This window comes from Stegastes partitus, unplaced genomic scaffold (genome assembly GCF_000690725.1).
Source record: "Stegastes partitus isolate 25-593 unplaced genomic scaffold, Stegastes_partitus-1.0.2 Scaffold1917, whole genome shotgun sequence".
In the NCBI taxonomy this organism is placed as follows: domain Eukaryota; kingdom Metazoa; phylum Chordata; class Actinopteri; family Pomacentridae; genus Stegastes; species Stegastes partitus.
In genome coordinates this window covers 80562-93714 of record NW_007579648.1, presented here as the reverse complement: position 1 = coordinate 93714, position 13153 = coordinate 80562, and the positions used below count along the sequence as shown (strand labels likewise).

The window sequence follows — 13153 nt, the reverse complement described above, 5'->3', positions numbered from 1 at the left end:
AACACATAAATAGCACATTTCCATCACATGCTTTGTACAGTTTGGTTGTCTTATGTTTAACTATAGCTTTCGTCTTCTGCAATAGTTTAATGACACCTTACAGGAGAATTAGCTCCACCAACTGTTAATCTGTTCCTCTTATAATGTTCACAAATTATCACAAAGAGAACACATATTCTTTTGTCAACTTTCTGTAAATTTTGTCAAAAATTGCATTTTGGATGAAAATTGACACAAGACTGACTCCAGCTTCGTACATAACACAGTGAAGCAATAAATATCAATATTCTCATCTCAGTCATGGAAAACTATGCATTTTAGTGCATTTACCAAAATGAAATATTCCTGTATGAACCTGCAATTTAACAGCAAAGCTTCACATAGGAGGAGTCAGATACAAAGTGTGGCTATTAAATAACAAGACTGGGCAACCACAAAGAGCATACGTAGAAGCAGGTAGTATAGATTAACCAATGTGCACACATAAATAACCCCTGGAAGTTTAAATTTGCTTGAATTCAATAACATTTATTTACATAAAAATGAAATACGGCATTAGCCCTGTGATTTGATAGCCACACGTCATTTAAAAGGGGCTGGCAACCCTGACCACCCACTAATGGTGACACCTTTAGCCAAACAAAGTAGTCAAACCATTAAGGACCGACCTCCTCAAAGACGTGTACAATTTGTGTTGACATGACAGAGATAGGAATAATTCTTCTTTTGCGTTGGTTATTTGGCTCCTGATCAACCGTGAAAGAGTATGGGTCCTTACCAGTAACCTATAAGGAGTACTGTTACAGATCAAGTGACTACTAGTCTGTGTGTGTGTGTGTGTGTGTGTGTGTGGAGTGGGCGGTGTCTTGAGAACCCAAGTGGTATAAAAGAAAGCTGACAGACAACCTTGTGATCCTCATCGGTCAGTTTGCCTGACGGATCATGCAAAAGGGTGTTGAGGCTATGAAAAATTCTCACACAGTTGCTCACAACAAGCAGGATCGGACAGATTTAAACACGAGCAGAAGGTCTGGACGATGGGGATCGAATGTTATTGAAAGGAACAGTCGAACTTTGGAGCGGATCAGCAGACCAACACGAGCATCCAATAATCTTCGGGCGACTGCAAAATCTTACAACACTGCATATGTCGTGAGTAGGTCAAAACATGGCACGGGCCAGTCTAAGCCAAAGATAACAGCAAACATCTCTTTGCCACCTATCAGCGAATCAAGAACAGTCTCTGGCAAAGTGGAACCAACTGCTGCTGTCACATTGCACAGAAAGGAGTTAATCAAGCCAAAAGGATATAGTACAAGTTCATTAACTGGCAGCAAAATGAAAGACAACACAGTGTTTCGTGTGTTTGGTACACAATGCAGGAAAGCAAATCAGGAGCCTAACAAATATAATAAAATCAGTGTTGCTCTTGCAGCAAGAAACAAAGAAGCCATCCAGGATTCTGAGACTTGCAGCAGACTGATTAAACAGGCCTTTGATGATCAGCCAGCTGCAACAGTGACTCCAGAACTAGTTGACTCTGTGTTGCAGCAAAAGAAGAATGACACCCGTAATCCCGGCGCCAGTGACAGCGGTATGATGATGCCTGTCGGGGTTAAACATGATGCCAGTCTCTGCGAACCAAGGCAACAAAGAGGGTTCTGCTCTGATGACTCAGCTATTGAAACAGTATCTGAGGACTCTGAAGACAAAGGTCACCCCGAGAGGCTGGAGGAGGACAGTGATGACGAGTACTACACTGACCAGAGAATCACAGAGTGGGTCCTCAAAGTCAACTCAAGCTTCTTCTCAGCAGAAAACAATGAGACGAAAAGCTCAAAACCTGTAGAGGAACAAGACGTGGTGACTATAAAGATAATCTAAAACGGAAATTGAGCTAATATATTTATGCTATACATTTTAACAAAAAAATCTTAACCCAAGTTTCTAATGATATTCTTCATAAATAATAATACATTTTTAGAGATGCGATGCTGATAAAGTTGGTACAAAGACATTGTTTTGTACGCATATGAAAAATTGTTATGTTTTGTCAGATAATGGGTTCGCAACTAGAGAGCACCTCTGTCTTGCGGTGAAGGCCAAGTGCCTGAGAGTTCCAAATTAATGAAATTATGTTCAGTTCTCAGAAAAGAAAAACAACTCAAGAAGCCATTGTGACTGACTGGTCCTTGCTGGTTTGCATGTTAGTATACAGGGACTTAAGCTTAAAGAACCCCATTCTGTGAAGTCTTGCAGATTGATTTTGCTGTGCTAGTTGTGTTAACCAGTCTACCACCTACCAAGGGTCAGCGCACATAAGGACATGCCTTTACCTGCTGCCCAGCTTGCATAGTTCCCATCCGCAAATCTTGGTGGTCCGCACTCCATGTTACTTCTTGGTTAGTACCCAGTCGAGTGTCATGAAACAAGGTCGTATCAGCAGACGTGTGCCTATTAGAGGGTCCTGATTGATCCTTCTGGGTTAGGAGGGACATGTTGACCCAAGAGAAGGAGTTTTAGTATCTCAGGATCTTGTTCACCTGGAAGTTTAAATTGGAACGCAAGACCAACATGCAGTTTGTCAGCAAAAATGTAGCATCCAATGGAGGTTTATTGGGCAGGTCCAACTAGTAGGAGGGCCTGGTGTAGGCCTAAATACTGTATCTTCCTGCCCAAAATGTAACAACATGCCACAACCTGAGGCACAGTGAAGGACCTAGACACAAACAGCACACACACACGTACAAACCTTCGTTACCCAGAGTGGACCGTCAAGGTACTCTGGCCAGCAGTGGACCAGTGCTTCTGGTGGTTTGAAGAAACAAAACTTAATTCAGAAATTTTCAAGCATTTTTCAAACACGTCTTTCAAAAATGTCCACTTAGTAAATTAGTTTTACCTGAAAACTCCTGCTTGACCATGCTGATACATTTAATATGGTTACAGACACACATGCAGCTGTAGTATACATAAATAATATAATTTTAAATCTAAATGCTGTATTAATATTTTATTAATTACTGCTGTTGTCTATTGTCCTTATGTGTTAATACTTTAGCAACACTGTTTCTTAAAACTTTAAAAGTAATAAATTGAATTAAGTTGAATTGAGTTGTGTGTGTGTGTGTGTATCATTGACAATAACATAATTGAGAATGTTTCACAGAGTGACTGAGTAATTAGATCCACTGCACAAAATAGATGGCTGCCTTTGATTCTGTGTTTTAATAGAGCACGACTTGGTGTCAGTCCCCCTCCAGCATGACTTGCTTTGTAAATAGCTTTTTAATTCATCAGGCCATAAGACCAAAATGTACAGTTCAACCATATGCAGACCTGCAGTGCTTTTTGACTAAAATTTATTGGTTAAGAGGTGATTAACATTGAGGCTGCAGGCGTGGTTTTGTCCACTTTTTGTGACTTTTGTTACTTCATGGAAGATGCAGGAAGAAATTTGAGCAGGTAAAAGAATACCTGGATGTAAAAGAAGGGCAATAAAGCGGTACTTTGGCTGCCCAACTTGCCATTCTTGCTGGTGAGAGGGGAATGACACATGGGCCAAGCAGAAAAGAGCTTTAGGAACGACTGTACACAACAGAGTTGGTTGGACTGAGCAGAGAGGGGAGGGATGTCTAGACAACTCTGAAGTTATTCAGAGGGATGGATGGTCTGTTATTCATTGTGAAGTTAAATAGTAAGTCTTCATAATTAATATGGTGTTATCATTAATAATACTTTTTCTTGGTTAAGTATAAAGGACTGTGTGCATTAGTCACTATTATGAGAAATGCTAGAATTATGATACCCCCCAAAATCTTTGCACATATGTGCTTTCACTTGTAGACTTTTTCACAGCAGACACTTTGACGTATCAACGTAGGAATTGCACGGGAGAAACAAATTTCAGTAACAATGGCTCAGTTCTTTGGAGTGTCCCAGTGAGCCATGACACTGAGCCTTTACAACAGCTGGACCTCCACTAAATGGAGCAATCATTAACACACATGCTAATATCTCTGCTGTGAAAAAGACCTATTGTGGATCCTTTCATCTGATCGAAGGTTGAAGTTCTGAGTTTAAGCTGAGAAAAACACAATGTCACTGATCTCTGTTTACTCATGAAAGTGTAACCTCAGTGAAGAACGGAGCGAAGCGTTTTTATATTTGGTCATCAGCAGGTTATTCACAATATTGCTGTTTCAAAAAAAAAAACTTAAACTGGTAGTCGATCAATAGAAACACTTAGAAAACAACTCTAAAGATATAATTTTTACTAAAATAACTAAATCAAACTGTCACTTGCGAAACAGTGCCTCTACATGGCAGCATTAAATCATCTATGATGTTGATGAAATGTGATGAACTGTATCCTTCTAAATGCACCTGTGTGAATATAGGGGGATACATCCACTATCAACAGCAAATGCAAAAATTACAAAGACAAGTGAAGTTTTCACAGGAAAAAGGTCAAGCGTCATTTGTTTGTACAAAGAGGGACACCCAGTTTTTCCGATCAGCAAAACACCGAATCCGCACATTTCACTGTTGGATGTATTTTTAAAAAGTTCAAGGACTTGTGGCAGAGAACAGAAGGGGCACAGACAGAACCAGAGAGATAAGCAGCAGATTGGACCCCATGTGACTAAGATTGAGAAAACTGGTAAGAAAGAGCAGCAAAGATTGTTTCTGTCATGACCCCCCGGCCTCAGGCCCAGCCCTTGCTTGTCTCCTCTTTTTCTCCCTCTCTTCTCCCTCCTCTCTGTCTCTGTCTGTCTCTCTCCCGCTCTGCCTCTGTGCATCTCGGCACTAATCAGGACAATCACCCTCAGCTGCAACTCCAGACTCATCTGCACACAATCACCACTGCTCCTATAAAGACTCTGCTCATTCCACCACACCCTGCCAGACCGTAGCTATTTGTCCTGCTTGTTTCTTTCAGTCTCTGCTCTGTTTCCAGCCTGCATTCACCCAGTCAGCTTTCTCCTGCCACCAGTTTCACCCTGGACTCCCCGAGCCTGTCTGCCCCATCAGTTTTGTCCCCTTTTGTGAGTGCCCCCGCTTGTTTGAGTAACTTAGTTTTTTATCTTGGAATTCATTAGGGTTTTTCCCCCTCATAGCTTTGAGTTTTTCCCTGGTTTTTGTAGCTTTGTCCTTTTGTTGAATTTAGTCTGGTTTATCCCATTCTGTTTTCCACTCAGTTTAGTTTGGACTTTTGTATTTTCTTTCAGTTTTACTTCTCGTTTATTAAATCCTTTTCACACTCAACCTGCCTGTCTGCCTGATCTGTGTCCGCACCTGGGTTCCCCGATGTCCCCCCGTGACAGTTTCAGAGATCAATGAAAATGACCAGTTATAACATAGTTCATAAACCATTGGTACAAGCATGATATAGTGGGAACTATTCACAACTTTATTGTACATGTGTTGAAGTTCACAAGTCATGTAGTTTGGATTTCTTATAAAGATGTTCACTTTTGTATTATTTTTGTAGTCACCACTGAGGCTTAATATCGCTATTCATGGGTTCACATAATGATACATTGGCCAACAGTTTTGTTTTGTTTTTTTTTAAATTTAAACACATAACATTGTTTTAATTTCCACTGGGATCAATACAGTGCACACACAGTTGAGGAATCACCCTGACAGTGCTCTCTGGTGGACACACGATGTCATGGTGACAAACCGAAGTCACTTCAGGCAGAATTTGACATTTTGAAGTGAGTTTTCTTGCAAATTATCAGCCTATATATATAGTTATAGCTATATATGTGTAATAACTGAAAACTGGTTTATCATTTTAGCTTTACTCACTATGGTAATGAAATCATGGAGATGGAAACCTGTCTGATGAATTTTGTTTCATTGATATATCATTGGATCACATTGATGAATAAAACGATTTAGTTGGTTAAAATGAAATTTTAGAATGGCTTATAGCAATTAATTTATCTTAAATTCAAATGCAGTCCATCATATAGTCATAAACAGGGCTATGATTTCATTACATGAGCATGACTGACTTATATTTTTTATTAGTAATTGTTACACATATACCCCCAAAAAGATCAATTGAGGAGAAAACTTTCTTAGGACTGCAGAGAAATACAAAAAAGCTTGAAATGTTTAAAAATGGCATTAATGGCCTTTGAAATGTCTTTGCATTGAAATGTCACAGGTCAAAATGAAGACGTGTCCCGGCAGCAGTGGAGCAGAGCATCCTGGATCCACAGCAGCCTCCTCCTTCACATGATCCGTAGCAAGGTCTTTCTATTGTAGTAATGACTAAATGGATGTCGTGTCTATCAGCTGGCTGATTTCCGAGCCAGTCACCATGCACTGTCACACATCCATCACATGATACAAACTGTAGATCCTTCTTCCAGGGCGTGTTACACTACCACAGTGCTCGGCAGAGGTCCCCCCAGGTTGTGCTGTAATATTTCAATTTGGTGGAAAACACTATTTCAGACCTCCATAGAAATAATTTAAATGTTCAGACTAATGTAGCCATAAAGAAGAGATTAAGGGAGATGATGACTGCTCATCCAAGCACAACCTCCTATCACATGTTCAAAGCTGTTCACCGTGTGTGTCAGGGCCGGATTAGCTGGCCCGGTGGCCTCGGGCAAAACAGCGCTGGGGGCTCCTACTGACCCTTTCCTCTCATTTTATCTGGATTGTGTTCACATTTTTGGAAACTCATCAGGTTGGCTTGAATACCGCTAGTGTAAGTTATGACACTTGGTCTGTGGAATTATAATGGGTGTAATATAAATAGGGGGGAAAAGTATTAAATTTAGATTCTGACTCAGAGCCACACAAGAAAGGACAGAAAGTAGGTACTGAAGGCAACTCTAGCTTTACCAGCATGTAGGAAACAGAACAATGCAGGGATTGATACGGTAGTCTATAAGGTGAATTGAGAGGGCAGAAAAATGATTGTCCTCTTTGAGTTTAACCCATCAACGCTGAGACCGTCACACACCTGGATGGCAACAACCCAGAAGACTGTTCAGAGCCCAACCATGGGGTCAGCTGCCTGCTTCCTCGGGTCAAACCTTCACATGTGTCTGATAATCTGTCCTCATTAGGTGACAAATGTCTGCATAAAAATGAATAATAAACAGGTGTATTAATGCCATTTTTCTGCTATTGGGAGAAACAGGTTCTACCTTGTCAAAGTTTCGATTGAAGCTTTGATTGATGACTGACCACACTATTAGGTCAATGTGATATATTTCACTCAGAGGTCACATAACTCATCTGGGACTGTCACTAAATAGCAGTGGTCCTCCAGAAACACGGGCAGAGACTGGAGCCCCAAATCTTATTATTTGGAGGACATTTACACTAAAGGACACAAGTACATACACACAGCGGAGCCGTCCTCCAGAGGTGCAGCAGCAGCAGCAGCAGCAGCAGCAGCCCGCACACCACCACCACCACCGCTCTATTTCTATGTATGTGCCGTCACAGTGCAGACAGAGGTTGTAAACATGGCGGCGGACGGGATGGTGCTCACCAACCACGACCATCAGACTCGAGTGGGGATTCTGACAGGTAAGTAGACTGTTTGATTAAATACGACAAAATGCTTCTTAACGGTGCCCCTCAGTGCCGTTTGGTCTTCGCTTGCCTGTGCACGTCCGTGTCACGATACGAGCTGTCTTCGCTGCAGAGCTAGCTAACGTTAGCCAGCATGCTAACCGGTTCCGTTGACTTGTATTGCACTAACGTGCAGGCTGCCTGCTCTGACAGCTCGGACAGATGTGGTGTTCGTGTCGAAAGTAGGTTATGTGCAATTCAGTGTTGGTACGTGTACATGTACATGTGAAGACTTGCTGTCAAATTCAGCGCCGTGTTTTTACCTGAACGACAGTATAGTGATATATTTTATCTCAGCGTTAAGCCAGACAGAAGAGAGAAGAGCGAGCGGTGAAGACTTTCAAAATGAGGGCGAGGTGTTCCGAGCGAGCACGAGTTGCGATGAGTTTTTGCAAAAACTGGCGCTTTTATTTCGAAAGCACAGCCAATGTTCTTCCCATTTGCTTGTGCTTGAAGTTTCCAACTTGACGCAGCAGGGGAACATTATATTTTCTAGCAATGTAGCGTTACCGAGCCTACACGAGCTGCATTATTCATGTCCCTTTGCAGATCCGATATGTTGACCGCAATTGAAGATGTTTTTTTATTAGCACTTCTTGAATATTTCTGTTGACAGTCGCTCCATTTGGGCTTAATGTCTGTGTTTTTATTCAACGCAAAAAATATGAATTTATTAATCATAGATCGTGCCAGTGGTTGACTATTAAAATTGGAGCGCACGGCGCAGCGCTGAGGCAAAATGAATGCTGCTGTGCAGGTTGTTGGAGCAGCTCCTCAGATGAGCTCAGCTCTGAGTCGTGCAGCAGGACTGGGACCAGTATACAGCGGTGTGACAGTCACCAGTAGCTCTGCTGCCTCCTTGCTAAGACAGGGGGAGACGTGAGAATAATGCTAAGAGGATGGAGCCAGCAGCTGTCGTGGTTTGATGAGCTAGCATGTGAGCTAACAGCAGCGAAGCCCGCTGTCCGTCCAGCTGACGAGCACAACCTCCTGTCACATGTTAACACACGTTCACGGCCCATTCATGTGCTGTGTGTGGGACTGGGTGGGTTGTCGTGTTCTTACACACACCTACTATGGAAGACATTTTAAGTGGAGTGGGTCAGCTTCAGGGTGAAATATGGATCCGTGAGATGTTAGGTTAGCTTATATGGCAAAAAGGTTTTTGAAAATGTCAGATAATTGAGAATGAAGTGGTGGGTCTGCCAGCCATTGTTGAATCAGTGTTGGAGAAAAGCAGCTTGTGTTTGTCTATTGTGATGACCAAGAATGAGCTTGGATTAAGCTTCTCTGTACAAGGTGTGTGAAATCTTACTGAAATGGGGGTCGATCGGTGGTAATCAAGGAGACCAGTAACTATTATTAACAACTGATATGTATTTGCACCAAACATAAAATTCCTGATGTCAGAATTAAGAAAAACAAATCTTTGTTGAAATACCTTCAGTTATTCCTGTTGTACATATTTAGTTTAAAGTGAACTTTGCACCTTTATGCTTGATTATTGATAGGCTATTTTCTCATGATGTGAAACCAGTCACATAGTGCTGTGGGTGGGACGTTGCTCAAAAACCACATTTAGTTCATTTGATTTGGAGTTGGTTAAAAAAAAAATGGTACAGATAACCAGAAATATGCAGGATATCAGATCTGATCTGATTGGTCGACCCCTGAACTGAAATACTTCAGGGAAATCTTCAAATAGCGGCCATAGCCTTACCAAAAAGGGAGTGAGTGGTTGTCTTCATTTTTTTTTTCCCACAAACTCCTTTAAAAGACCCAGTCAAACAATGTATCCAGAACTCTGTTTGTTTGACAGCCCCTGCAGTTTATTCTGCTGACGTACAGTAGCATGATGCTGTAAATATGCACCTGCGCACCAAATGCATATTAAATTCTGGTCAAGATTAGTTAATCACATAGATAATCCCTCAAAGGAACACAAGTTCAGTTTTCAACCATAAAATATCATGCACCTTATTGCTATTTCTTCGACCAGCATGATTTGCATGCCAGTTACATGCTCTTTTGTACATTGTTCCTTTATCTGTCTTGTATGTAACATGTGTGAGCTACTGGATACCTTGATGGGGATGAATATAGTATCTATCTATCTATCTATCTATCTATCTATCTATCTATCTATCTATCTATCTATCTATCGAAAAGTATATTTTTATTTTTCCATGCTTATGTAAAAAAAAATTGTTTGCGTTTTTTTGTCAAATGTTATTATGGCTTTAAAAACTGGGCTGAAAAACTATGTAGACGGCATCATGTTCATGTTTTGTACAAAAATGTGAATACATTTAAAGGTGCACATGCAAGTAAAATTTACTTTCCTCTTGGAGAGATCGTATATCAGAAAACATATGCAATCAGTGCACTGTTCCAGGTCACACAGTTGGCTTCTCACCCTGTCTGTTAATATTACAATAAGCTCATCAGTTGATTCTGTCAAATATTCGTCTATGCAATAACTTTAGAATATTTATGAAGCCTTGCAAAGTTGTACCTTCATACCATGAGTGTTTTTCAGGTTGCGGGCCCTCAGAGTACATAAGCCTGGGTGGATGTTCTGTGCTTTTTATTTCGCGTTAATTTTTGTTTTAGCTTTTTTGAGCCCTCACAATTTTAGTAGTACCGGCGATAGACACATGGAGTTTTTTAGGACTGAAAAACACACATGGGCTCTGTTAACAGCTGCAATTAAACCAATTTAATCCACTCCAGGTGCCATTCTTCTAATATAGCCATATGGTATTCACAAAATGTAGAATTTCTCACATGATCACTGTTCACAATCTGACAGCAGAAACAGAACAAGAACTGAACACTATTAGAATACAATTTAATAAAGACTCCAGCAAGCACTGAACATTACACAATTGAGCAATGTGATTTGTCCAACCTGTTGTATAAAACACGTGAACATCAATGTTGTTTCTCTACTTCACAGCCGTAAGCTATATTCATTAATGTTGAAATATGACTATAATAGAAATGTGTTTAGGCACAGAAGGAATCATCACAAGAAGATGTTCCTGGTATCGAAATGTATGTAAAAATGAAACGTCATAATTTGTTTTATCCAACCACCTATCCCACATGCTGATATGATCCTTAATAGGTTACCCAAATTTTTCTTTTTAAAGTTTTCTCTGGTGAATTATCTGAAAACACATAACTCATCCAGAATACCAATGCTTGTTTTTATGACTGTATGTCACAGATACTAACCTGGTGCAGTTTTGCTATTGAAACTATGATATATCCAATAATATGGATGCTCAATGTTGTTTGAAAAAAAAAAAAGTGGTGAACAAAAACAAGATTATACTAAAGTAATTATAGAAAACATCAGCTGATTTTGAGGGAATCAGGTGGTATCGAAAATACTGGATTGTTTGTATGTCTTTAAAAAAACAGTTGTATACGGTGGAGCTAATCGGATGATTGCAAGGCTGCAAAGTGATTAAACGAACTCTGAACAGTGTGTTGAAACATCATATTTCTAACACATGCTTGTTTCTGTGAGGGTTCATTGTATTTAATCATACATCAACAGCTGCTCTCAGTCCAGAGCTAAAGTTCCCCCTTTATATCCCTTGGAAAGTTGAAAAAGAAGTCTCAAGTATGTTCATGCTGTGCTACTTTGAAATTAATTGAAACTGAGAGTCTGTAATGGGCCAGAATCTGTTGCCAAATACTTGCAGATTGCCTTACATTGTATCTGAATAGCCCCCTCCCAACGCTCACCCAGATACCAAAGTTTAGATGATCTCTAAACATTAGTGTCCTTGAACTCAGTGCAGCATGGTTTCAAAAGAAGCTCCGTCTCTGTAATCATGTGTCAGAGACTAGTAATGACAGGCAGCAAAATGACTGCGTCACTTTAAAGGCCTTACAGTGTAATCGGGTGTAAAATTTGGCATTTAACTGAAATTTTTATTAGTGATAGTTTCAGTTTGGGCCAAAAAAAATGATTCGTTTTCAAATCAGAATTTTAAACAATGCAGCTAGCAAATTACAAAGGCTGGAATGTAGGATGTACATGCTGTGGGTATTAATTAATGAGACTAATTAAATTTTATGTAATTTACGCAGATTAAAACTTTCAGGTTTTTTATGCTTAACAATTGATCATTGTGTAGATGGTTTAGGCATGCATGCTGTGGTTTGACTGACTTCGTGATCAGTGTCATTACTTGACAGAAACACTTTGCAGTGCACCTGACCCAGGGTTTCAACTGTTGTGTCAGTGGCCTTCTTTCTTGTGTGACCGTCCCGCTTTTAATGTTGACTTACATGGTTGCTACACATTACACGTTTTAAATCTATCACACAGTGAATATGGAGCTGAAGCTTGACTTTAGACATGACGTTCCAAATCACGTCTTTCAACATTAAACATTTTTGCCAAATTGCTGTTTTCAGCGACAGTCATCTCTGGTTTTCTTTCAGGCGAAAAAACCTGAAAAAAGTCACATAGACTCACATTCAGTTTACTCTGGGATTGTTTTTCAAAGTTGTATTTAATATTGCCCTAAACAAAAAATATATGTTTTTGCTAAGATACAAATTCACCTTCTTTCTAAAAATAGGTTCAGTTCAGTTTTATGTATGTGATGCCAATTCTCAACACAACATATCCCTGGGCCCTTCACATAGTCAGATCTAGAACGTACAATATTATATTAAAGAGAGAAATCTGACAAATCCCACAGTTCTCTTTGAGCAGCTCTTTGGTTACGGTGAGGAGGAAAAACTTTGTTTTATCAGGAAGAAACCTCGAGCAGAACCAGGCTTGGGGAGGGCAGCCATCTGCCTCAACCAGCTGGGGCTAAGGTGAAGGAGGGAGGGAAAAGGTAGATGAGATGCCTGATTCTGCTCTCATATGTGCCCAATAAACTGAAGCCTTCACTTGCAGCATTAGCATGAAGACACAAAACAGTGAATACTATTCATTTTTTGAACATGGAATTCTCCGTTTCCCCTTGAGAAATCAAATAGATTGCATTTTTCAGCGTGGAAAGGTCTGTGAACTTGTAATTAGAATAAAGAGTAAAAACCCCTCAAATTAAAGTCTGGGCAATAACAATAATAACATTAATCACAGTGTACACACGTCAAACTCCATCGAAGAGTCTCATTAGTATTTACTTAGGTTGTACTTTTTTTGTAGGGAGGTGTGTCAGGAATCAGTTTTATTTTTAATTTCTAATCAGTAAAAGTGCGTCGTTTGTCCTGTCAGAGGTGTTCTGGTCTCATCTGAACTTCTCTCCTCTCCAGTCAGTGACAGCTGCTTCAAGAACTTGGCTGAGGACAGGAGTGGAGTCAACCTGAAGGACCTGGTCCATGATCCCTCACTGTAAGTTCACACAGAGATTCTATGGTGTGTACACAAACACACAGACACATGCACAAGCTCACATTACACTAACTGTTACTCTGTCACTTCCTGCAGACTAGGAGGAGTCATATCTGCCTACAAAATTGTTCCAGATGAGATCGATGAAATCAAGGTACATCGTCTTTCCTT

The 13153-nt window shown here is 40.3% G+C and overlaps 2 protein-coding genes across 2 annotated transcripts in view; one reads left to right on the top strand and one right to left on the bottom strand.

The window, feature by feature from the left end:
• The window catches only part of dnal1 (dynein, axonemal, light chain 1), a 10425-nt gene extending 7501 nt beyond the window's left edge, over nt 1–2924 (bottom strand). The window contains exons 1-2 of the mRNA XM_008302991.1: nt 2903–2924; nt 2753–2808 (exon numbers count right to left, since the gene is read on the bottom strand). Coding sequence (XP_008301213.1) covers nt 2753–2808; nt 2903–2924 — 78 coding nt within the window. The remainder of the gene's footprint in view (nt 1–2752; nt 2809–2902) is intronic.
• A 4548-nt stretch (nt 2925–7472) lies between these two features.
• Nucleotides 7473–13153, top strand: part of gphna (gephyrin a) — a 29213-nt gene continuing 23532 nt past the window's right edge. Inside the window, exons 1-3 of the mRNA XM_008302988.1 lie at nt 7473–7566; nt 12904–12982; nt 13079–13136. Coding sequence (XP_008301210.1) covers nt 7503–7566; nt 12904–12982; nt 13079–13136 — 201 coding nt within the window. The 5' untranslated portion in view covers nt 7473–7502. The remainder of the gene's footprint in view (nt 7567–12903; nt 12983–13078; nt 13137–13153) is intronic.